This window comes from Gymnogyps californianus, chromosome Z (assembly GCF_018139145.2).
Source record: "Gymnogyps californianus isolate 813 chromosome Z, ASM1813914v2, whole genome shotgun sequence".
Lineage (NCBI taxonomy): Eukaryota > Metazoa > Chordata > Aves > Accipitriformes > Cathartidae > Gymnogyps > Gymnogyps californianus.
In genome coordinates, this window is record NC_059500.1 from 5,856,576 (window position 1) to 5,882,323 (window position 25,748).

At 36.9% G+C, this 25,748-nt stretch overlaps 1 protein-coding gene across 1 annotated transcript in view; it reads left to right on the top strand.

Moving 5' to 3' along the window:
• The window catches only part of EDIL3 (EGF like repeats and discoidin domains 3), a 269,430-nt gene that overhangs the window by 126,046 nt on the left and 117,636 nt on the right, over positions 1 to 25,748 (top strand). The window contains exon 4 of the mRNA XM_050913442.1: positions 6,012 to 6,140. Coding sequence (XP_050769399.1) covers positions 6,012 to 6,140 — 129 coding nt within the window. The remainder of the gene's footprint in view (positions 1 to 6,011; positions 6,141 to 25,748) is intronic.

Sequence of the window (25,748 nt, forward strand, 5' to 3'; positions counted from 1 at the left end):
GTGTCTGCTGAACTTGGAAATCTATAAGCTCACATTTGAAGGGGCAGACCTTTCAAAAATCCATTTAATTGAGTTTTTAGAAGGATGATGAGGAAAGAAAAAGGTCAATATACTTCTGAAAAAGAGGTGGTCTCTTATTTTGTGCATATATAGGTGGTATAAACATAATTTTTAACTGTATGGAGAAAACGTACATGTTAGAAAAGAATGTCAAATATAAAAATTCAGACATTAAGCTCATCTCAAATATTTGTAAGATATCTAATGCAGATTTTTAATTATTCCCACTGCAGGATTCTTCAGCTTTCTTCTCAGGTTACAGGAACTGATGAGCAGCAGGGATAGGGTGTTGGATTACCTGGACACTGAGCCTAACTCAGTGTGATAATCCTTAACTTCTTCATCATGGGAAGCTTGTGCCATTCTGCTAGCTCCCGCAGCAAGGAGATAATTCTTCTCTTCCCATAAAGGTGAAAGAAGTCATATGTGCCACTGGCTTCTTTTACACATATTTGTTTCAAAATCTAAGAGCTCTTGCTAAGTGAGCTCTGTCACAGCTTGTTTTGAAGACTTTGCTTTGGCAGAGGAAGCATCTAAAGTATTACATATTATCAAAACATAGGCAGGGGGAAGAGTTCAAACTACTGATGTTAAAACTGTGTGAGAGATCTCTGATGAAGATTACCAGAGGGCAAAGAAAACCTATTTGACTGACATTCATGTAGAGCCAAGAGGGACTTAAGAAAAGGTAATAGTATGAAGGCAGGCAGCTAGAGAGTATTTTTCTTTTACAATGAAACGTAAAATCATTTGATGCCTTTTATTAGTTTGATGATAACTCCAGTATTTGTTTTGATAGGATTTGGAGCTTACTATATCATCAGAGTAACGTTATCTATTAGTCCTACTTCAGTAATATTCCACAAAATAAATGAAGCAATTAGCTTTGTAGCTAACAGTATCTTCATCTCGATGTATATCAAGGTCAATATCTAATTTAGTATTATTCATTAAAGTTACATTATTTCTACATGAAGAGAAGATGGATAGATAGATACCATCAAAAGTGTTAACTTTTGTATTGCACTGCATTTAATTTTACTTTTTTAAAATGTGATTATTTGGCATGTTTCACTCCGTTGGAGTATATTTTTCTTTTTTTTTTTCTCTTTACGTTTTTCATATTCCTCATTTAATCTTGTCTTAGTAAGAAATGATGGGGTTTGATTTTTGATTGTCTTCCTGTTTTAGCACAGCAGCAAGAACACTTCTGAGTATGGGGAATCAGACTTTGAGGAAGATGTGACTGATGTAGAGTGCTTGTTTAATTACATCACCTGTAACTGCCTGGTATTTTTGAGTGTCTTTCCCACCAAAGCAGCAGCAGATTTTATATTTGGCAAAAAATGCTTACGCTGTTTGGTGGAAGCATGAGAAATGGCTTGTTTTACAGATGACTGTCACTGAATTGGGTATTGGTAAGGGAAGGAGTCATTGAGGGGGAGCTGGTTGGTTGTTTTTTCTTCCTGTTACGGCTACCATTTCAACTAGTTTCTGATTTGTTAGATTTTGCTAAGGTAGTGCTACACAACTCCACTGTTAGCCATTGTACGTCAAAGTTGACCTCTGTCACATTTTTAAGTCCTAGGTAAAGATTTATCAGAAAAATATCTGGCAAATCATCTATAGACTTCTTGATAACGCACCTCGATGCGTTGTACAAAATGTGTTCATTGTGTCGCTGAACATCTGCACAGCTGCCCTTTCAGACAGTGTCTGTCCCTGATGAAGTTTGCACTGGCACTGCAAGTGAGCTCGTGTACGGCTCTTGCTGTCCTCAGTAGGGTGAGGCGTGGGAGGGCTGCAGTGCTTCATCAGCAATGCACTGGAAACATAATATTTTTCTTTTCTTTCTTAAATTCTAATGCATCCTGGACACTTAGAGGGGACAGTAATTAGTGTCATACCTCATACGTACAGATACAAACCTAAGCAGATGAAAAGCCTTGACAGAGACTAGAGTTAGTCTACCACCAGAGTAACTCTACCACCCCCTTCTCAGGAAGGACCCTGTGTGAGCATCAGGTCCTCAGCATCAGCCCTCTTGCTCTTCAGATCCCTTCCCATTGCACTGTGTAGCTTGCTTATGTAGATACAGCCATTCTGTAGTAAAACTAAATAATTGAAATGAGAACAATCAGAATTTTAGGTAATGACATTCACATACACATATTTAAATGTGCTTTACAATTGTCAATGTTTCTAGGCTTTGTTTGTTTGTTTGTTTGTTTGGGTTTTTCTCAAAAATGGAAGACCATGCGAAAAAAAGAAGCTCAAAATAAGACTAGGTATTTTTAAAAATACTTTTCCTCCAAACTGTCAGGGGAAAAATGTAGAAAGGTATTTGGACGCTTCTTTCTATTATTTCAAAAGAATTTGAGTATCCTACAAGACAAAATGAAGTAACAGTTTTCCTAAATAGGCTAATTCGTTCTTTGTATATATTATCATTGTCAAAAATTACATTCTTAGTGGTGAAATGATGCTTTCCTTGCTTTCCTGGCTTTTCTTGCCAGGATGATTTCTCTCAAATATGTAATTACCACTTCAGTATTGCATTATGCAAGATTTTATTTTTATGAAGTTTTAGTTTACTGTACTTGTCAAAGAAGAAAACAGATGACATAGTTCTGCCTTGAGCCCCTTTGCAGCTCTACTGAAGATGCATTTGTTTGATTCGTCCATCTATAAAATCTCAGAGATTTTAGTAAGAACATCTAAAAAATTTAAAATCTGCTATGCTTTAAGTTAACTTTCAGTATTTTTTCAAAAACAGCATGGGATTTCAATTGAATAACAGAGTGATGTATTTTGGACTATACTTATTATGTTGGCTAATACCACTGGAACTGCACAAAGAAGGACTCAAAAGAGCAGCAAAGTGAATAGATCTATTACTTTGAGTGCACAATTAATCTTGTTGACATTATTTTATATGAACATGGATAAAAATGCCTGGAAAGCATACCATTGAATTCCACTGCTCATTAATATTGATCAAATGCTGTTGTTCTCTTTGTGTTGGAAGACACTTAAAGATTACCTGCAAAAGTATTGCAGTGCTATTGACTTAAAAAACCAAATCCCTGAAGTCCACTGTTTTTTGAAAATTAGTTGACAAGTTTGGTTTTTTATTTTTTTGGTAAAGAAGGATGTTTTTGAACTTGCTGCTATAGATCTGAGTAACTGAGAATATTAATCAGATTGTCAGGGAATTAATTATCCAGCATTCAATACAATGTTATTTAAAAGCCTATACATCCCTATGGAACTTAGTTGGGACCTTTCATCATCTGGCAGCAGTGCCTAGATCTTACATACCATTTTTGCTGCTTAAATGGAATGATGGCAGGCTTAGGGCCCAGACCCTTCAGAACACTCAAACCTGCGTAACTTGCATCAGGGATCCTGTAGACTCAGTAAAAAAAAGGAATCATATGCTTGAAGATTCATGCAATTTAAATATCCTGAAGATGTGTGAACTCAGAGTATGGTCCTCTGCAGAATTAGGAGAAACAAGGTATGATGATATAGGCTTTTTAAAGTTTCAGTTATTCATTCTTTTAGAACACAGATGGGTCTAACCCATGTCCTTTTTAGGAAATGAATGTTAACTAGTGGAAATTAGATGATTGTTGTTTACTAGTTTCAGTGCCTTTAATTAGAATGTTTCATTGCTCTCAAAATCATTTTTGAACTACCAGTTTCTATTAACAAAAAAAACCCCAAAGCAAAATTACTCAAGATCTAGATTGAAAATACTGCTATTATATGTCTATGACCAAATAACAACTATAATCAGGCAAAAAAAGTGTTCATATTGTTGGTGTGGGGTTTTTTTTCGGTAGGAAGGCATCGCAGAAGGCTAAGATTAGTTAGAAATACTGGCATGCACTAATATATTTATTGGTGTGCACCTCAAATGATCTTTTAAGCCTTTAGACTTTGGACTGATCTGAGAAAATGCAAAATCTAAAGAAAATCAATGAAAGTATGCTGAACATGTGCTTAACAAGCCATATGGAGAAAGCAGCAAGCAAAATGAGAAAGTAATTATTAAAAGATTTATTGTTCTTGGAAGATTAGAGATCCACTTGCATAGAAATAATTAACATATGAGGCTACCTGCAGGTACTCCCCAAACTGCAGCACTATGATAGAGACTTGAAAAAAAATGCACAGCTCATATTCCTTGGGAGATCAAAAGTGCAAATTATTAAACATGTTTCTTCCCAAAATATTACAGAGGAGAAATAACATGAACAGAAGCTGTGATACTTGAAAGCCATAAGTCTTCCTAGACCTGTTAAAGGAGTGATATATGTTTTCTGGAATTAAGAATGTAGTGTACCGTTACATTTAAAGTGTAATGCAGAATGTGGATTGGGAAAGGCAAAAAAGGCAACAGCCAGTCTCCTCCTTTTCATCTTCATGGTTTTTGCCTTTTTTTACTACTAATTGCATTTAGAATAAGCTGCTATATACTCGTGTCTTTTATTTATTGAGTTCAGTGAGACATATCCCATGTTTAATGATGTACACAAGCATAACTTCTGCAGGATTGTGTTCTGGAATAGGCTGATGATGTAAGTTGTAATAAATATGTGTACATGGATAGTTTCTCAAATTGCTGTAACCACCCGGGCAATTATAATGGGGGAGTGTGTTTGGACATCCTTGTCGTTCTGTTAATTTTTATCTTTTGCAAATTAATATTTTCTTAGAGAGTGCAGTTTTCACTAATGTGACGTTCTATGCTATTGCTGTGAACATCTGTCAAACCTTGGGTTTGTAAATGAAAACATAAACTAATAGGTAGACCCTCAGAAACATTAAACTTATAGGTCTTTTAAGCTGTAAGTTTATAGCACTGGGAATCATTCAATTGCCAGTGCTGATTGTCAGTAAACTATGCTGTGGAAAGAAGTTCTTTTCTGGTTTGTTTGTTTGTTTTTTTTTTTTAAATGCAATTTTCAGTGAGTGAATAATTATGACATTGCATTTCAGTAAGCGAAGATTAACACCTTTCTGTGTAAATGGCAAAGGTTGCAAATAACACACTTTATATTGGATTCACAAATCTTTTCACACGCAAACTTGCACATGAGGCTTTCCAATCAATGATTACCAGTTCTTTAAAGTGAGATTGGAAAAAAAAAAATCATCAAAATGCTAAAGTGTTTTCTTTTGGTAGGAGGTATGTTACAGGTAGTATTAGTAAGATAATAAGATGTAAAAGGCTTTTAACACGTGCCATTAAATGAATAAACTTTAGACCTCAGTTCAAAAGATGCTACTATTTAAAAGTATGTATAGTCATTGCAAACCTAACAAATTAGATCTCACTGCTGAAATTTTAGGTGTCCTAGCATGTGGTTAGTTGGGGAAAAAAAAAATTTAGTCAGAAGACCTTTTTGAAATCAGCTTGAAGTGGATATGCTAAAAAGGCACTCAATGGAAAAGGAATAGTTGGTTTAGTAGCTGCTAACTGCTGGCCCAGATTCAGAAATTCAGAAAGTCATCCAAAGCCATAGCAAAGATCTCCTCAAACTACTAACTTGACACGTAGTGATTATTCAGGGATATTGTACATGTCATTCTGTACATGATAGGCAAGTTTGATTAATACATATTTCCTCAGTGGTATAAAAGTTAGAATGCCTGTTATCTTTAATAGGAGAGCAAGATTTAGCTTCTCTGTCTCCTGTCTTCTCTTACATTAAAAAATAATGTTGTGATTAATGAGTAGTGACATGCTTCATATTTTTTCTTGTTCATAAAAATCTGTGCTGGCAAGTTATCTGAACTAAGTGAAGGGTATATTTTAGTGGGTTAGTGGAATATGAAGGTCTACATAAGGGATTTTATTTCTTTAATGAACGTATATAAATTACTGAAATTACTGTTATTATGTATGTATATATACTTCTTTTTTTTTCCCTCTCTCTCAGGACCCTGCCTTCCTAATCCATGTCATAATGGCGGGATATGTGAAATTAGTGAAGCGTACCGAGGCGACACATTCATAGGATATGTTTGTAAATGTCCGGAGGGATTTAATGGGATTCACTGCCAGCACAGTAAGTTCCACATGGTAACTTTTATTGTATTTATAGATAGGAGCCTTTTATTGTTTGCAATGTTGAAGATTAATATTGGATCTGTTTTTCTGAAGTGTATCAGTCTTTGGTCTTTATATGATGAGCCAGCTAATGCTACTGAACGCTACTACTACCTTCAGAAAATGACCTTACTTCCAACTTACTGGACGCAACAGTGCATAATTTGCTACGCATATTCTAGAGCATGGTAAGGAAAGGTAACCACATTTAGCATGGATTTAATGGAAAAGCATATTTAAAAAAGTAGGGATCTCTTCTTATCTTGGAATTGCTTCTGGGTTTGTTTTGATTAACGCTAGACAAAAGTGGAAGGAATAATTGAAAAGAAATTAGTGAATAAATATGTCTTCTAGATCTTTCTTTACTTATGCATTTATAAATTATGAAGAAATGTTTTGAATCACGATATTTAAATTCAAGGGTAGAAGTTCCAGACTGGAATCTGATGTACGTTTAACCCTGTTTAAAATACAGTATCTGGACCTCTTTCTAATCGTTATCATTTATTTGAAGAGGTTTTCTTGGTTTCAGGTCAGACTAGAAACAGCAGGTCAGTATCCTAGTCTTAGATCGTGTAGTTACAGAATTGGCAAGTAGCCATATGGAAAAAAAAAAAACCCTTGAGATTTCAATAATATCTCACAGGAGGGTTATATAGTAAGATCTACACTTCATCAACCAAAAATTTTAAGAAGTAAATAGATGTTGCATTTTTTGTGCTTATACTGAAAATTGTAGGTCCATGTTTCTCCAATTAATGTCATCAGAAGTTCTGTGTCATCAAAACCAATTAGTAAGAGCTGTGCACATTCATCTGCAAGTGACTGTTTGGATCATGTTCTAACCTATAAACGTAATCTGCTTTATCTGTTTCTCACTTAAATAGAAGCTGGGTTTTTTTAATATGTAAAACTCATTTAGAACAAGTGCTTGCCTAAGGAGAAACTCGTGTGCCAAGTTTGTGTTTTATTTAGTGCAATAAAGCACAGCGTGGTTCTTAAAATCTCATGTTATTGATGCATTTGGAAGCCAACTGTTACTCAGTTAGAAGGTTAAAAACTCAAACAAACAGTCAAGAATCCAGTTCCATTTGCACATAAAAGATAAATCCACTCATTCAAATCAGAGTGAATAAGCACTGAATCCAGTCTACCTTAATTAAGTGCTCCATTTAGATACTTGTCTATAATTTGAAGTGTCAGGAACCAATACAGTCCAGCTCAAATAACTACTTACGTTCGTTATGTCCCTTATATACTCAATGGAAAGTGTCTCCAAAGACCTGAATATGGATATTCAATTTCATTAACTTTGGCCACACTCTTAGTTACGTAGGTAACATAGGCAGTCCCACTAACTTAACCTAGTTAAATTATGTGTCTGCCTCTTCCACTGGGAACATGGAAATTTTGGATATTACCCACTCCTTTGGGATCTGTTCCATCTAGCCCTGATTCTGGGGATGGCCATCTAGTGGAACTGACTGCCAGCAACAGTCATACTGACTTTCTTTTGTTTTAATGGTCATATCATTAGAGCACTCAGTCAAGACAGGGGCCTGAGTTCATCGTGTAATCATGATGGCAAAGGATGGTCCTTGCCAGCCTTTAAACCATATAGCCAGGAGTTCAAGGGTCTCAAGACCAGAAGAGCAGGCAAGATTATGTCTAGCTGTAACTCAAGAGTTAATACCAGCTTAAAAATTGTACCTGGGCTAAATTGTGAGTGCAGTACCTTGTGGTTCCCAACCCTGTTCCTTGTACTTGAATGCATTTTATGTGAGTCTGCCACCTGATAAGTGAAGCAAAAGTCATTGGAAAGACAGGAAGCTGTACCTTCATCCCTGTGTCTGTTGTAAGTGAGGATACAGGCAGACTGCTTCTGTGTGCCATTGATGTCCAGTCATGTGGAGGAGCTCATGTGAAAACATCCTCATGTGGCCTAACGCTCTCAGGCACGCTCCATCATGAGACCAGTCACGTAGTCAACATCTAACACACAACGCTTCTCTTTCCATTAAATGTCAAAGAGGTGACCTTCATTAAGGATGCAATGAAGTGAATGATGCCACAAATTTTCATCAAGCAAAATGCATGCGGAACATGTGCTGTCGGGAAAATGTCATCTCTTGTTACCTAATTCATGAAAAAAACATACAGTAGTGCATTATGGAGTGATTCATCATAGTTGTTTGCTGGGTCCCCAGTATCCTTTTAAAAATAGTCAGGTATGTAACAGTTAGCTAATGATCCTGATAATCAGCAAAGTGTATTTATACCAACTTCAGAATAAAGTAGAGCTCTCACATGGGTGATTCAGATTAACTGTGAGGAGACTGGAACCCAAGAAGGCAGCTGAAGTGATTTGAGATCAGACAAGTTTATGTGAACAGTTACTCTTTGGGGGAGAATGAAATTCAGTCCTTTTCAGATAATCTGATTCAAGGTGTGATAATAAATCATATACAATATATAGGTGTTCAGAGGGTCTCTAAGGATGTCAGCTATGAGAAGTAGCGGAGGAGCAGATCTCTGCAATCAGGAAGAAGTATGGGACTTCCAGTGGTGGATTTAATATAACTCTTTTATAAGATAGCCCTGTAGCTCAGTTCACAAAGTTCCTTTGATACAAATTCCTCTGCTTCATAAAGTTTAGCAATTCAATTCTGAACTCACTGTATATCAAGTAAGAAGTCTGTCAAAGTATTTCCATCATAAAAAGGTACATTAAAATGACCTCATTGCAAGACATGTATCTTCATCTGAACTGTTAAGATTTCCAAAAATCACATTATACTTCTCTTGTACAAGGTTTTTTATCTTGGATTTCTTTCATGTCTAATATTCTGTTGCTAAATCAATTAAGCTGGGTGATTGATTTTGCAGTCGAGATACATTCCCAAGGCTGGTATTCTGTCATTCACATCAACAAACATCCTGTCAATATTTCTGAGATTCCTTGACCTTTTACCCATGTAAATAATATGTAAATTATGAAAGAGATCGGTAACAATTTCACTGATTGTATATTGTAGATTTATTGCAAAACTGATATTAATTGGCAATGGTTGTCTGAAAAGATTCTGATTCCCCAGTGGCAAAAAAGGAAACAAAGTTTCTCATTTCAGGCTCATAAACTAAACAGCATTTGGGTAGGAAAGTCTACCTCAGGTAGAAGCCTGGGCAGATTTTTGTGGTGAAACCCAAGAACAATACGTTGTTGTCCTGGTTTCGGCTGGGACAGAGTTAACTTTCTTTTTAGTAGCTGGTACAGTGCTGTGTTTTGGATTTAGTGTGAGAATGATGTTGATAACACTCTGATGTTTTAGCTGTTGCTAAATAGCGCTTATCTTAAGCCAAGGACTTTTCAGTTTCCCATGCTCTGCCAGCAAGCAGGTGGGCAAGGAGCTGGGAGGGAGCAGAGCCGGGGCAGCTGACCTGAACTAGCCAAAGAGGTATTCCATACCATGGAACGTCATGCCCAGTATATAAACAGGGGGGAGCTGGCCGGGAGGCGCGGATCGCGGTTCGGGAACTAACTGAGCATCGGTCAGCGGGTGGTGAGCAATTGCATTGTGCATCACTGGTTTTTTTTTCTTCCCCCCCCCCTTCTTTTGTTGCATTCCTTTTCATTACTATTATTATTATTTTTCATTATTACTATTGTTAGTATTATATTTTACTTTAGTTATTAAACTGTTCTTATCTCAACCCACGAGTTTTACTTTTTTTTCCTTTGCTTTCCTCCTCCTCACCCCACTGGGAGGGGGAGGGGGAAGCGGCTGCGTGGTGCTTAGTTGCTGGCTGGGGTTAAACCACGACAGTTGTTTAAATATTTGTCCATTATTTAAGAGGCTTTTACTTAGCTGCTTGGTATGAAGATTCTTCCCAAACCCTGTCCAGGTTGCAGTTTGTCATGCTGTTAATGTATGGCAGTCTGGCTGTGAAATCTGCTATTGACAGTATCTAGCGACAAGGAGAGAGGAGTTGTTTGCAAGAACTACCTTGAGGCAAGGCAAGTCTTCCTACGGTCTTACTACACTGAGAAAGCAGCTCTTCCAGAGAGTAACTTAGAGCACTTAAATTCCTGAAAGTAACATACAGCTCATGCCCAGGAAGACTAAGGCGTACTCTGCAGCAGTGATGCTCATTCGTAAGAGCAGCAAATAATTTTGTTCCTTCAGGATCACTTTGACTGAAAGCTATGTAAATACATGGCCTTGTCATTCACCAGAAAGAAGCATGTAATCATTGGGTGCATTATAATTCCCTTTTCTTTAACCATGGATTTCAAGAAAGTCAATCTTCTGAGATCTTTCCGGCTTTTATTGAAGAAGGCCTGCTGCTATTCATGAACCAGCATCTGTTGTTACACCGTTATCAACCTCGTTAATCACTCTTCGTATGACAGATGAAAATGCTGGACAAATAGTCGCTGTTCAGATTACTAATGCCTTCATCTACATATAGAGGGATTATACTGTCACCTATTAAAACAGCCTAGAAATACAGTTCTGCAGAACAAGTCAAAATCCATGGAAATACCCAGAAGACTGAAATGGACAGTTTTTCCACCAAAAAAAATATTCCATAATATTGAGAGATATAGACAATATGCATTATTGGGATTATCAGATAGAGATTGCCTGCTGAAAAAATAGGAAACTGAGGCATTAGTAACAATATATGTCAAAGTGTGGGTTACTGGCTGTAACTCAACTAACCGAAATGGCACAGAGATCCAACCAGAAAAAATCAAGTTTGAAACAGTAAAGAGTTCAGATTTAAGGGTTTGATTTGGATGTGGTTTTATATTCTAAGGATCATTAACTCTGTCAGCCATAACTAAATGCCTTGCATTCCAAGAAGAATAAAGGTTATTAATCAAACACATTTAATAATGTAAGCAAGCCCTTCCTGGTGTTTGTACAGAGTTCTCTGCTTTCTACCTCCCTGTCACAGATGGTCTGTGGTATTCACATCTACTACATTAATGTATTGGGAAACTGCACAGATGGGGGCCATGTGGCAGAGCATCAGCTCACATTTTGATAGTACGTTGAGGCATCATCCCAACTACCCATAGGGCAGTGGCTTTTAACTGTGGGGCTGCAACTGGAAAGGCCAGTGGCCACGCATTTCTGGCCAGTTGACGTGATGCATAATCTACAGCTCCAGGTCTACCAGCAAATTCAAATCCTGGTAACTTTTCCAGCTACTAGGAAGAAATACGTGTGAGGAAGCTGTAGAACATCCTGTGGCGTGGATTTTATGTGTTACAATGAGTGAGTGCTCTTGCGAAACCATTCCTGGCTGCAGTTTGGTGGTAGAGCACTCCAGAAACCATTCTCCACAGGTGGTTTTCATGCAGCTGTCTTGTTTTGGAGGCTAAAAGCAATTGTATCTCGCACAGATGCTGCTTGTTCCAAGCCAGCCGTCCCCCTAGCCGAGTGCGCAAATTTAATGTTCTAGGGTACATACAGTTGCACCATACCAGATGTTCATCCCATGCTTCTGCTGGTAAACACTCACTATGGTTTCTCCTTTGGGGAGAACTATCTGTTTGGGGAGTTCTAAATCTAACCCAAGTGTTCCTTTTTATTTTGAGGGGGGGCTCAATTTTCATTGAAATTAGCTATATGCATAGTTTTAACAAATTATACTAGCAATAGGTTATATAATGGAGTAGTAATAAGCCATATAGTATAGTAGTAGTAAGTTACATGTATAAGTATGTCCTAGGGCGCTTATATGTCTAAGCATTGTTGAACTAAAGTCTGAAAACTATTCCCGTGTCTGACCAGTAGCTTAGCTAAGAAACGAAGGAGGGAGGATATACCATTGCTTATTTGGGAATCTTCTAGAATTTTGCTTAATTAAAATGCCAGAGAAAGTGGGTAATTTGAGAGACATCTAAGAGAGATCACCAATAAAGAATAAAAAAGCAATAGCCAGTAAAAGGTATAGGAAGAAAAGTCAATAAAATTTTGTTCCTAAAATGGAAACTGCATAGGGGGGCAAAAAGATGAGCACAGAAATGGCAGAACCACTAAGTGTGGGAGCACAGCAAATGTTTCCCACATTCACAGAAGTCCAGGAAAACTTTTGTGTGAAACTCTCTGGAAAAACAAGTGCTCTAATGAGGTAAAAAATGATGGGTTTGTCGGTTGAAAACAGAGAAAGTTTTGGTGATGAATCTTCTTACAACATATGTGTGATGATATTGAACAACAGTGACAACAGGTTTTGGGCTATTGGAAGTAGGGGTTTGTTTTCCTTGAAATCCAAATAAATATCTTAGTTAAAGTAGTAGGTGACTGCGCTAAGACTACCTGAGACGCAGAGTGAAAAAGCATTAAATCTCAGGTAATAGACCAACACTGGATACTTCTCAGAAGGGGTCAAGACATGCTTGCCATGAAAAGACAGGGCATAACTTGCCCCCTACTTGAAGATTTTATTTCATTCTGTAATAGTTAGAGATTGGCTTAAAATCCCAGATAGGAAGTATAATAACCCCTCCAATTTTGTTTCACTCTTGTTAGCGTTTGCTTATATAGCACCGTTTGTTCTTCTCATTCATACACACTTCCAATAGCTTTTTTTTTCTTGTTGAATTACTGACCTTAACAATTTCCTGATGCATTGAGTTTCATAGTCTAATTATGCTGTATATCAAAAAAAAAACCTGCTGTCTTTCAGCATCTTTAAATGTTTCTTTCTTTCTGTACTATAAGACTAGAAGAAAAGCAGCTTTTGAGTGCCTTCTGTATGCCACTTATTATTGTGTGTACATTTGTCATGCTCCCTCTTATTTTTCCTATGCAAACAGTTAAAATTGTTTCCTTTTCTGTTTCACATGAGAGTTTTTCCCGGACTTTTAAACAGTTTCTCAGTGGCCTTCTCAAAACCTTTTTTGTTCTGTGGTATATTTTACTATGACAACAACCTATACTGAAGACAAAGCTGTACCATTTATTTGGTAGAAGAGCCTTACAATACTTTCTGTATTCTTTATGCAGCATTTTGTTGGAAGTGTCTTTTCGATTTTTCCTGTTTTAACCAGAACTGGATGTTGAGCTGAGGCTTTTATTAAGCTGCCTTCTTTGATGCCTAAGTTTCTTTCATAAGATGTCATAGTGGGAGGAAATACATCTTCCCGATTGCTTTTGGGGTTTATGGAGATATTGAACAGATGGGTGGATTTCTTATGACCTATACACTGACTGAACCATAAAATGAATGGAACTTTTAAGAAGACGTGTGTTTCTATGGTATAAAAGTCACTTAGGTTGTCAATAGCCATTATAAACATATTTTGTGGGAGGGTAAATCTCTCTTCCCCTAATTACTGTCTTTCTTAAGGATTAGTATAATGTTACTGTGGAAAGAAATTAGTGTTCCAAAAATAGATGAATTGCTGTTTGACTGGCAAAGAAATTAAATTTGTTCATGTTCTGCATTAAAAAGATAACATATGGAGATATTTTGCACATACAAGTGCCTCTTTATATTTGAATTAATAATAAATACTGAATTAAAAATGATCCCTGTAAATTCAGTAATAGTTATCCCATTGTAATGTCAACATCACACTTTCTCTCTTTTATAACGTAAATATTATAATATGCCTTTTCATTGGGTTTTCTCAGAATGAGAATAACTGTTTATATTCCTGAATACATGACACAAAAATACTAGCAAAGAGTCTTGCAAATCTTGCATGAAAACACTTTTACAAAAAACCCCACAGAGATTCCCTTTTAGGTGGCCCCAGAGCTGAACACAGCGCTCCAGGTGGGGTCTCACGAGAGCTGAGTAGAGGGAGACAGTCACATCCCTTGACCTGCTGGCCACGCTTCTTTTTATGTAGCCCAGAGTACGATTAGCTTTCTGGGCTGCCATCGCACATTGCTGGCTCATGTCCAGTTCTTCACCCACAAGTATCCCCAGTCCTTCTCTGCAGGGCTGCTCTCAATCCATTCATCCCCCAGTCTGTATTGATATTGGGGATTGCTCCAACCCAGGTGCAGGACCTTGCACCTGACCTTGTTGAACTTCATGAGATTCACATGGGCCCACTCCTCTAGTCTATCAAGGTCCCTCTGGGTGGCATCCCTTCCCTCAAGCATATCAACTACACCACTCAGCTTGGTTTTATCTGCAAACTTGCTGAGGGTGCACTCAATCCCACACAAGAGAATAATTGATGAACCACAATAGAGTTATGGATGGTTAGAGGAAGAACACAGGAAAACTGGAGCTGAACAAAGCATCTATTCTCTGTTCCTTCTCCCCACTTTTTATGCCCATTTAGGTAGACGCAGAAAATTGTAAGACAATTGCAGCTATTGCGATGGTTTAGGACCAACACAGCCACACCTCAGCTTTAAACGAAGGATTGCTTTCAGTCTTTGTTGTGATCACAGATTTCATTACAGATATACCAGCACATTTCTGTGAGGAAGATAATGAAGATAAATGAAATCTTGAAATGAAATCTCATTATTTAATGAGACAAAACTTAATCATTTAGAATTTTGTCACACAGTGGCACAGTCTGATCCATCTGTGTAGGAAGCAGCTGTTAGAAAAAAGATGAGTTTTGTAATTTAGATCTTTTTCTTGTTTTTTCTTTTTATTGTTCTGCTGCTGTAAGAACTACTGTGCTCAACCATCTGTGTGTAGGTGTGTCAAGGATGAGGAATTAAAATACTGTATTTGTGTTAGGAACTCGTGCTGGCACCCGGCTATGCAGTTCCCTATTACTATATAGAATATTAGTATTTCCATTGTTCATTGAACTAGTTGAAAATTATATGACTAAAATATATTTAATGTTTGGAACTTGAACAATTCACATGGCAATTTTTCTAAAAATTAAAGAAAGAAAAAAATTTAGTCATCAGGTGTTGTTTTTATACTACAGACCCAGTGAACAGTTTGCAGAAGCCAAAGAACTTTTTAGAAGGAAGATCCAGAAATATATTCAGTAGTCTAGCTACTCTTTTGAAATTATAAGTAATATTTATTCATGTGGATACACTTCTGAGATCAGTGGGTTTATTTGTAAGTAAGCGGTATACAGAGGGAGAGAAGGGTATAGTGTCAGATTCATTACCTATGTGTGCAAAATTTGCAAAAACAGTACTTGGACTTGAAGCTCAATATAATGAGATAATAGTCTAATAGTATATACCAATCTGCATTACAAATGTATTCCCTTTGTATTCATAAAATATCTCAAGCAAAACTCATGGTGCTGTCACATTTGCATATGAATACCCAGGATATTCTTCCAGCTTGCATTTATTCTGATGTGTTAAATAACATACAATTATTTCTGTAGGGCATCTGGATGAGCGTTTTAGTTTGAATCAGGAGTGCATTTTTAAAGAAGATCTCTTGATCATCTCCACTTACTGTGCTTTGCTTTATGTGACAGCAGTCTCGGAGCACAAGAACTGGATCCCTTTGAGATGAAAATAATCTAAAAGAAAATAGTCTGGTAGTCTGAAATTCCTCATGTACACACTAGGAATTGACATAAAACATTCCAGTGGGTAAAATGGGCATTCCGTCCACCCAGCCAGCCTAGAACTTGAACAGAGAAAACATCCCTGACATATGTGTAGGGACATGCAGACATCGTGTCCTCAGCTCTAATCATTTCACGCTACAACTGTAATTCTGTAAGACCATACTACTTACAAATGTAGACATAACCTGTCTGTGCCCACGTTTTTCTGCAAGTACACTGAAAACAATGAATAGATCTTCCTTTTCTTATCACTTGTTAGTGTCTGACATCACGAGAGGCACTTGGTTTTCTGCAGTCTCATGATCTGGCCTGAATTTTGTTTAATCCTCTGGTGTGATTACCTGATACTGCCAAAAGTGATGATGCCCATCTTCCCTGAGAATATATCCCCATCAGACTTCAGTCTGAATCACCTCACCAGGCTTGTCTGGAAGTGTACAAACTAACCACAAGAAGGGATTTTCAGTGGGATCAGGTCACTGAATGTAGCCAGTGCTAGGTCCTAGAGAAGTGGGGAGAGAGGAACATGCAGAGGGACATAAAAGGTGGAATTGGCAGCTCTGCGTTTCTAACAGATTAGATATAATGCTGAAACTGATACACCCCCTTTTGGTAACTGCTGTTAATAAAAGCATAGATACTCCTAAGGCTTTCCAGAGGAGCTTATTAGTTTTTACTGTGATACTTTTCTGCCCAAGTGCACAGAGCTTCGAGGCTTATCGTCTCAGAAGGACTTCTGCTGGGATCTGTGCTTGGCCATCAATGAGCGAAAATGATAGCATTCAGGAATTGCCCCCTTACAACGAAGTGTCAGCAGTGATTTGATGTTCTGTGGTCCAGATGTATATGCATTACACCATAAAAGAGAATTTAAATTGCTATTTACCTGCAAATAATAGATAAGTTTTGTAATCTTGTCAGATTTCATTTTATCCTCTACACAAGTCAGTAAGGCATCTAGTTCCGAAAATGTATTCTGTGTGATCCTTTTGTGTATCTAGCAGAGCTGTTTATGCATGCAATCATTACTCTCATGTAGTTTTTAGAGTTTATTTAAAAGCAATATTCTCTTCCATACCAGTAGTTTTCATTGTTAGAGAGAAATTAGTCTGCTCTTTTCTCATCCTTTCTATTTTCTTTGTCAGTCATACTTAATATTTAAGGGAGCTTCAGAATAACACTGCAGAAGACATACACTAAAATCAGGAAGAAAGTGAAAGGTGAAAAGAACATTTGCCTGAATCTAAAATTCAGAGTTTACAGTATCCTCCTCCTATTTCTCTGCAAAAATAAATATCTTTTACAGGGATTGTACCACCCATGGCCATAAGTTATGGTATAGATTATATGTATAGACTGGAAGGCAATTCCTTAGCTGCTAAACATAGTTGTGGAAAATGCATAAACCTATTTGGATAGGTCTTATTTGATGTGATCATCAAGCAAAGGTGACATTGCCTGGGCCAGCTGCCATAAATACAAGTTCCAGTTCTGAGAGATGTTTTTAGTGCAGGACATATAACTCTCTGGGAGTCATGAAGAGCAACCAGGGTGTATGTGCCCTGAGATAATAGAGCTGTCAGTCAGATGGAGACAGAAGTCAGTGCAATAAATATTTCCCTTCCTGTATTAGACAGTCATTGGTGATGTGAGGAAACTACTTCATATACATTTTGCATCTTCTATGGGGATGGAGGTGTGGTCTTCCTTTTCACCTTTGCAGAGGAGACAAGGAAATTACCATAGTCCAAAAGATAAAATTATTGATACGTGGTTAGCAAATGAGTGTATTTGCCACAGATAATACATACTATATACATGGGATATATACCATATGCATATAGCACAGAATCACAGAGTTGTTTAGGTTGGAAGGGACCTCTGGAGATCACGTAGTCCAACCCCCATTCAGAGCAGATTGCCCAGGACCGTGTCCAGTCATGTTTTGAATATTTGCCCAGATGGAGACTCCACAACCTCTCTCCAGTGTTTGACCACTCTCACTGTAAGAAAATGTGTTCAGATGGAGTTTCCTGTATTTTAAGTAGAGCCCACTGCCTCTTGTCTAGTCAGTGGGCACCACTGAGGAGAGTCTGGCTCTTTTGTCTTCGTTCCTTCCCATCAGATATTTATACATGTGGGTAAGATTCCCTTGAGCCTCCCCTTCTGCAGACTGAGCAGTCTCAGCTCTCTCAGCATTTCCTTGTAGGTCAGATGCTCCAGTTCCTTAGTCACCATGGCCCTGGGCTGGTCTGACTCCAAAAACTCCATGTCTTCTTTGTACTGGGAAGCCCAGCACTGGACACAGCGCTCCAGATGTCCCATGCCTGGAAGTGTCAAGGTTAGGTTGGATGGGGCTTTGAGAAACCTGATCTAGTGAAAGATGTCCCTGCCCACAGCAGGGGGGTTGGAACTAGACGATCTTTGAAAGTCCCTTCCAACCCAAACCATTCTATGATTCTGTGTCTCCCCAGTGCTGAGTAGAGAGGAAGGATCACCTCCCTCCACCTCCTGTCAATGCTCTGCCTAATGAAGCCCAGGAGGCTGTTGGCCTTCTTTGCCATGAGGGTGCATTGCTGTCTCATGGTCAACTTGTTGTCCACCAGGACCCCCAGATCTTTTTCTGCCAAGCTGCTTTTCAGTTGGTCGGCCCCCCAGTACCCCCCAGTACTGGTGCATGGGGCTGTTCCTCCCCCAGGGGCAGGGGCAGGACTTCGCACTTCCCCTTGTTGAACTTCATGAGGTTCCTGTTCAGCCCATTTCTCCAGCCTGTTGAGGTCCCTCTGGATGGCAGCACAACCTTCTGGCATGTCAGCCACTCCTCCCAGTTTTTTGTCATCAGCAAACTTGGTGAGGGTGCGCTCTGTCCCAGTGTCTGGGTCATTAATGAAGATGTTGAACAGTGTCGGTCCCTGTATTGATGCCTGGGATACACCACCAGTGATTTGCCTCCAGCTGGAGTTTTTAGCACTGATCACCACCCTCTGGGCCCAGCCCTTCAGTCAGTTTTTAATCCGCTTCACTGTTCGCTTGTCTAACCTGCACGCTGTCAGCCATGCCTATGAGGATGTTATGGGAGACAGTGTTAAAAGTCTTACTGAAGGTGGGGTAAACAATATCCACAGCTCAACCGCATCCGGTGACCCAGTGACCTCATTGTAGTAGGCTATCAGCTTGGTGAAGCATGGTTTCTTCCTCATAAATCCGTGCTGACTACTTTGCATCACCATCTTGTCCCTCATGTGCTGGGAAATGCTTTCCAAGGCAGCTTTCCTTACCACCTTCCCAGGGACTGAGGTGAGACTGAGCCACCTGTAGTTCCCCAGGTCTTTCCTCGTGCTCTTATGTTTGTGTACATATACTATAAGCAAATGTATAATCCTTATAGGACTAAGGATATATCTATGGTTATAATGAACCTGGTTATTTGCTATAGTGAATAATGAACATTTGGTTGATCATGTATTAAGCCATCCATTCATTTATTAACCCTTCATAACTCTTAAGTGATTTATAAATGTGCTCTTAATCTAATACATGTCCATGTATGTTAAGTGTAATATAATGTGGTACTCCACAGCCACTAGAGGGGAAAAAAGGTTAGAGAACTGTGCCAAAAGATCTAACCCATTCTCCTATTTACAGTGCTAGATTATTTCTGTGATTAAATGTAACAGTAAGATTCATAAACAGTAAAACATGCATATATTTATGAGCAACTAGGAGTATGAATTTGAAAGGTATTAGCAAAGAGTAGAAATGACCTTTACACAGCACATTTATGTGCACTTATGCAACATAAGTGCACTGAAGTCCCACAGACAACTTTTTATGAGAGCTTAAATGAGATGTATATAGATTGGCCATGAAGGAATACACTTCACCCCGTGTATATAAAATACAGACATGAACAAATATAACCATCTGTTTAGTCATTTTAGAACATCCATCATCATATCCTCCAGGACTTGTTGGTCTAATAACATTTTTCAAAACACATGCCATAACTGTACTCATGTGAGAAAGATATATCCCTACGCTTGCTCTATTCTGAAATGTATAAACAACTGTATTTTGAAATAATACAATTATTTTGGGATATGTGAAGGGAAATATGCTAATTTACTGATTTGGGTTCAAACTTGCTTTGAAAATAATTGGACTTCTTGCCATGAGCCCACCTACGCTATTTTAACAAATAATCCAGTTAGGGTTACAGTCTAATGATGGATAATTTAAGTTTACTCATGAAGTTGAGATTTTTGGAGCATTGCTTGTAATAAAAAAATGATTCACAAGTTGATTCACTTTTTAATAAGATTTTTTTTTCTCAACTACAGTTAAAATGATTTGTCAAATGCTTGTTATATAAATAGCCAATTATTTTAATAAGGCTCATTGGAAATGATAGGAATTGTTACCCTGAAGACATGCTTCTACAGTGTAAAATTAAATGGTAAGTTACTTAATGGGACGAAGGTTTTCATGCCAGTATACATGAAAAGTAGTTAAAAATTAAAACTGTGCTTCAATTTACATAAAAACTTTTAAAGTACCAACTCTTTTAAAACTAGTAAGAAAGGTCCTGGGAATGCTATTCCAAAATTCTATTAAAGTTAAATTACCTCAGATGAAAAGCCCTTAAATATGCATTTAAACAGGTAAATAGAAGATCAGAAAACACTGACATAGTCCAGTGTTGGAAGTGTGACTCCACAGAGAAAATTATAACAACCTTTTAGTGGCTATAACTAAAAGATAAAAGTTTTGCAAGACAGGCAGTAGGCATATATGTGGATTCCAATTTCATTGTATGATCAGAGCAATAGTCAATTTTCTCATTTATTTTATGGGAGTTTTCAAAACAGAAATAGGGATAAAAAAGTATCCTCAAAATACACAATAAAGTATGAAAATAAAGACACAAATTATTGCTGGGAATGCAACAAGATGTATAGTTACTGTGGCAAAGATTCCTGTAGAGCCCTACCTTATTTAGAATCTGCTTAAAGTCCTTTGAAGTCAACAGGCAGCTTTATACTCTCTCTAGAAGCTCCCATTAGACTTCTATGAAATTAATTCTGTGATCTCACCATTCTTTTACATAGTTTCCAATAGTTTCTAAGGAAAACAATTGAAAACAACTTTTGGAGTGTAAAAATACAGAAATAATTCATATTTGCTCTCTTGCTGGAAAACCTGCACATTATAAAATGAGCATAGCACATAAAATGCTAAATGTATATATTGGAGTGATGTATAAACTTTGCAGTGTTCATAGAGGTTTCCCCTGTAGGTTCCTAGCAATTCTTAAATTGACTAATAATTTATTTTTTTTTTTTTTTTCTGGCCTTAATTCAAAGTGCCAAAAGAAGAACAGTATTTCTGCAACATATTTCATTGGGTCTTGATAATTTTTTTATTTTTATTTTTCTAATAGTTGTACAGTTAATCTTAGCATACTGAAAACTGTGGTTATAGTTACTATTGTATAGAAATGTATTCATAGGTGACTTGAAAACTTTAAATTGAATTTAAAAATTCTTGCTTAAGTGAGAGTTGTGTAGGGGAAATGCCATTATAGAACATGAAGAAAGCTAGGAAAATGCTATAGAAAATAAATCTATTTTAAAATATGATTTTACAGATAGATGCTACAACTGATTCATTGATACTATAACAGAATTACTTTGAACAGAGGTGTAAATTATAGGTGGAAAAGATGATAAATGAACTGATCGGGAAAGAAATTAGTCATAATAAAAAATGCTGTTTTGTCAAAATTAAAAATTTTACTTGCCACTTTAAATTTAAGAAAATGTCATTTAAAAAAACTTCAAAATGTTCTTTCATTTTCAGTTTCTCAGAACTCAGATTTCTTTACAAATCAAAGTGAACAGAATCATAGCTATATATTCCAATTTTTCTTGAAACAAGTTGACCTAATATTATTTCAGAAACCACTAGGATGGGAAATAACACTTGATTTTTTCCAAACTAAGGAAAAAGATCAGTGTTTACAGGTAGCATGAAGTCTTTTTTTTCTTTTTTTTTTTTTTTTGTTTAAGAGGGCTTGTTACGGAAATATAATGAAAAAAAGTATAAATTGGTCTAAAGAAGCCCAAGAGGACATAAAATTGCTTTGAAAGGCAAGCCTCTTATATTAGGAAGGATGCTTAAGAGGCAGTTTCTGACAGAACTCTAGATAGGAGCAACTGAACTCTTCTCAAAATTGTTTTTGTTATGTGTTTAGACATTAATGTATATTGCTGGTTACGAGGGTATCTCAAACATTCACGTATAGTCAAGCCAAAAGTTCTGAGTTATGTCTAGACATTGTTTTTATTTCCTTGGCTTGCTTATTTAGAATGCCTCTTTTGGGTTCAGAACACAACTTCAGTAACTCTTTTACCTGACTTACTCTCTTCTTAACAGAATAATACTATTTGAAATATTTGTACTGAATGGTTCAGGAAAAATTCTAATAGGCAGCTCTGTGATGGATTATTCTGGAGGACATTTACCACAATATGTTGCACAAAATACTTGCAGAAGGAAAACTTTATATAGAATAATGAGAGTAGGGGTAATACAATGTTTAGCCTCTAAGGGTGGGGAGCAAGATGCTTGTACTTTCTCATCTCAAGTGTAAAACTGTTTTCTGCTCTTTTTGAAGATGAGATAATAAGGATATTTGAACAATGAATCACTTTAGTATGACATTATAGTTGAAGTTTCCTGCAGGTTATTTGGCACAGCATTTTTAGAGCCTTCTGTGGTCAGGAAACTAGCTTTGAAAAAGCAATCAAACCACTGAATTTTAACAGATGTCTGTCCTGTGTTGAATATGCATTGAATACATCCAGTTCAGATTTAATAATATATACTAAATTCCCAAATTTCATGGGAATATGCTCCAGTTCTTTTTAAATGTTTCACACCAGGGTCATACCAGTAATCTACTAGTGCTTGGTTTTGTATAATCCTGGTTAAATCGAGGAACAGTTACAGCTGAAGTTACAGCTTATTTTTTTGTTTATATTAATTACAGCCAAAAACTTCTTCAGAAACAAGTTAGAAACTTTCTTAAACCTATAATTAACAATAACAAAATGAATTACTATCATGGTAATTACTTATCTCTTCTGTATCTTTTAACCAAAAATTGAAGGTGATCTACGTGTGCTTGGAAACTTTTTGGTGATGCTTATTCATTCTGTTTAAATATTATTTTTTTTTTTTTAGAAAAAAATGATGTTGTCCTCATTTAGGAGGCCTTCACAATTTAGGATTATTTTAGTAAACCACAGGAATATGAGAAAGAACATTTTCATGACTTTTTTTTTCTTTGTAAATATTTTACCAAAAGTCTCCTGCTTTTAAAGAAGATGTGTCCTTCTATACATGAATTGCTGTAACCCTTCAAATTTTATCATTTAACTGAGTAGCTCGCTGTTAAGATAGCCATATTAAATTCTATTGATTCTCTTGAGTCAGATTCTTTACCAAATAAAACTGGTATAATTTTATTCTTTTCAATGGAGCTATACCATTTAATGTCTCATAAAAAAATACAGTGTTTGAGCGAATTGGTACAAATCTGTAATAACAAAAAAGAGTAAATAATCTGACTTTCCTGGTATTTGTTAGGAAAGTAATAATGAAAAGTTTGAATATCTGAAAGCTCATGTTTAAACAGTAACAGAATATTACAAGTTCTGCAAGCAAGATCATATACTTTGTATGGTCTTACTGATATAGTACTTATTCATGTAATTAAATCTTTCAGGATCAATATACAATAAAGAAAAAAATACAGAGAAAGCATTTAAAAAATCTGTCAAGAACCATCAAGCAACTACAAGAAAAGCCTAGACTAAGCTCCAGCTAAAAGAGAATTATTCCATACTATGTGTTTTTCCACTATATGCCTTACCAGTTTCCAAACATAAAGATATTTGAACACGTTTTTAGTTATCAACAACTTTTATTTTGAAATAGAACTGGGTAGGGAAGTTTCTAAGTTTTCTGGTTTTCTTAAAAAAAAAATAAAAAATTGGGGGGCACAGGAGGGTGTCATGTTTCTCAAATTATGACTTGATTTTTATTGAGTGTGTAGTTGTGGGTCTTCATAGCAGCCAGCTATGATACAAAGGTTATAACCAGTTGATCTTCTGTTCCCATCTGTTTTCTATGTACTAAATTGACTTTATTATTGAAAAAAATATTTGCAATATTAGTAAGGCATAACCAGATTATGTCTAATCAATGCACCTAATAAGGGCCAAGCTGACTTCCAGTATGGACACTTGAACCTAGATGCTGTGGCTGTGATGGGCCAACCATTGTATCAAGAGAGAAGACTGATTAAAAACATGACTTAGCGTTGAGATGAGCAAGTGTGATCAGGAAGCCAAAATGAGCATAAAATCAAAGGATGAGGAAAGAATGTGCTTGTCAGCAGGAGGGAACTTCAGGAAGTCTGTACTGCAAAAGGTAGTCCTGGATGAGAAACAAGGGTTCAGGTGGCAGGAACCAGGAATTTGGGCTACGGAAAGAACAAGCAAGCAGGGGACAGGAACAAGATACTGGTGTGCATTTGCAGCCAAAATGCAAGCTGCGTTGGCAAAAACAACTGATTGAGCTTATCAGTCCCTTCATCACAAAAAGTCAGGTTTACACCAGGTAGCTTGCTGAAGAACGCAAATTACTGGAAGTAATAGTTAAATTTTTGATTATAACAGTTACATAATTTATATACCTATTTCATGTGGGGTAATTTTTCAGGAAAACACGTGTATTAAACAGGGAAAGTCCAAAATGAGGATTGTGTATTTTTAATTATATTATGTTTGCAAGTACAGTACAAGTTTTTATTCATGTTTTATTAAATACTGAGAGGATTAAAAAAAATACGTAATCCAGCAAAGAAGGACAAACCCCCAGAATTCTGCCTCGTGATGATTCTCCAAACCATTATGTAATATAGCGAAGTTCTCTGTTACTTGCCCAGTTTCTGACAGCATACTTCTGTTCCAGGGTGCACAATGACTGTGCTTCAAACAGAAGCGTGCTTAATAGCTTTGTAGTTATGGTTTGATCTTAGTAGGTAGGAAATGTAAAGTTAATCATCTTCAGCATAAAAAGAAACCTTAGCATAGCCTTTACTTCCTAATCAACTGTCTTAGCCCTTCAAGCTATTATTCAAGGAACAACCTATTTTCAGAAATGGTCAGTGTTTCCTTGTTCCAGCACCACTATCGATTTCAGAATCCATCTTCAGTAAAGAAATCATGGGGGAATGGGCATGGGGGGGGTTGGTTTTTTTGGGTTTGGGGTTTTTTGGTTGGGTCGGGTTTTATTTAGCTAACCTGGACACTATTTAGAAATACAGGCTTTTCCTGTGCTGGCACTTAAACCTCTTCAGGCGCCCATTTCACTCAGTATTTAACAGTCTTGCTAGGTCCCTCTGTGAGGAGCACTGAATTCTCTGGTAGTACCCTCCTAGCTGTGTTTTAGTTACTGCAATGCATAAGATTGTTATCTGAACTACACTTCAAAATCTGACCCGGCATAAAACCTAAGCTTACCTGAAAAATTATGATCAACCTGCAGTGATTTTACTTTGTATTAATGTACACTAAAAGCACATCCTTCTTGCATAGGTAGGTTGATCACATAGTCAGTGAAGAAGTTGTATCTGACAACACACAGAGAGCTTTTCTTTAGGAGCCTTTATTATCTTTAGGAGCAACTACTCCAGAAACTCTAGCATTTTAAAATTTCTATTGAAATTTTCTTATAATCATGACAATATAACAAAGTTTAAAAGGGAATATGCGTGTCAGAAGAAAGAAACACACCAGCTGGTGTAAAGTTAGTATCATAATTGGCACATCTAGGAATTTGAACCAAATCTGGCCACAATTTGGAGGAACCTCTTTTAATTAAATATTCTACATCTGCACATTCAATCAAATGAAATAATGAATAGTAAATTAAATAATTCTGTAGAACTTATGCTCC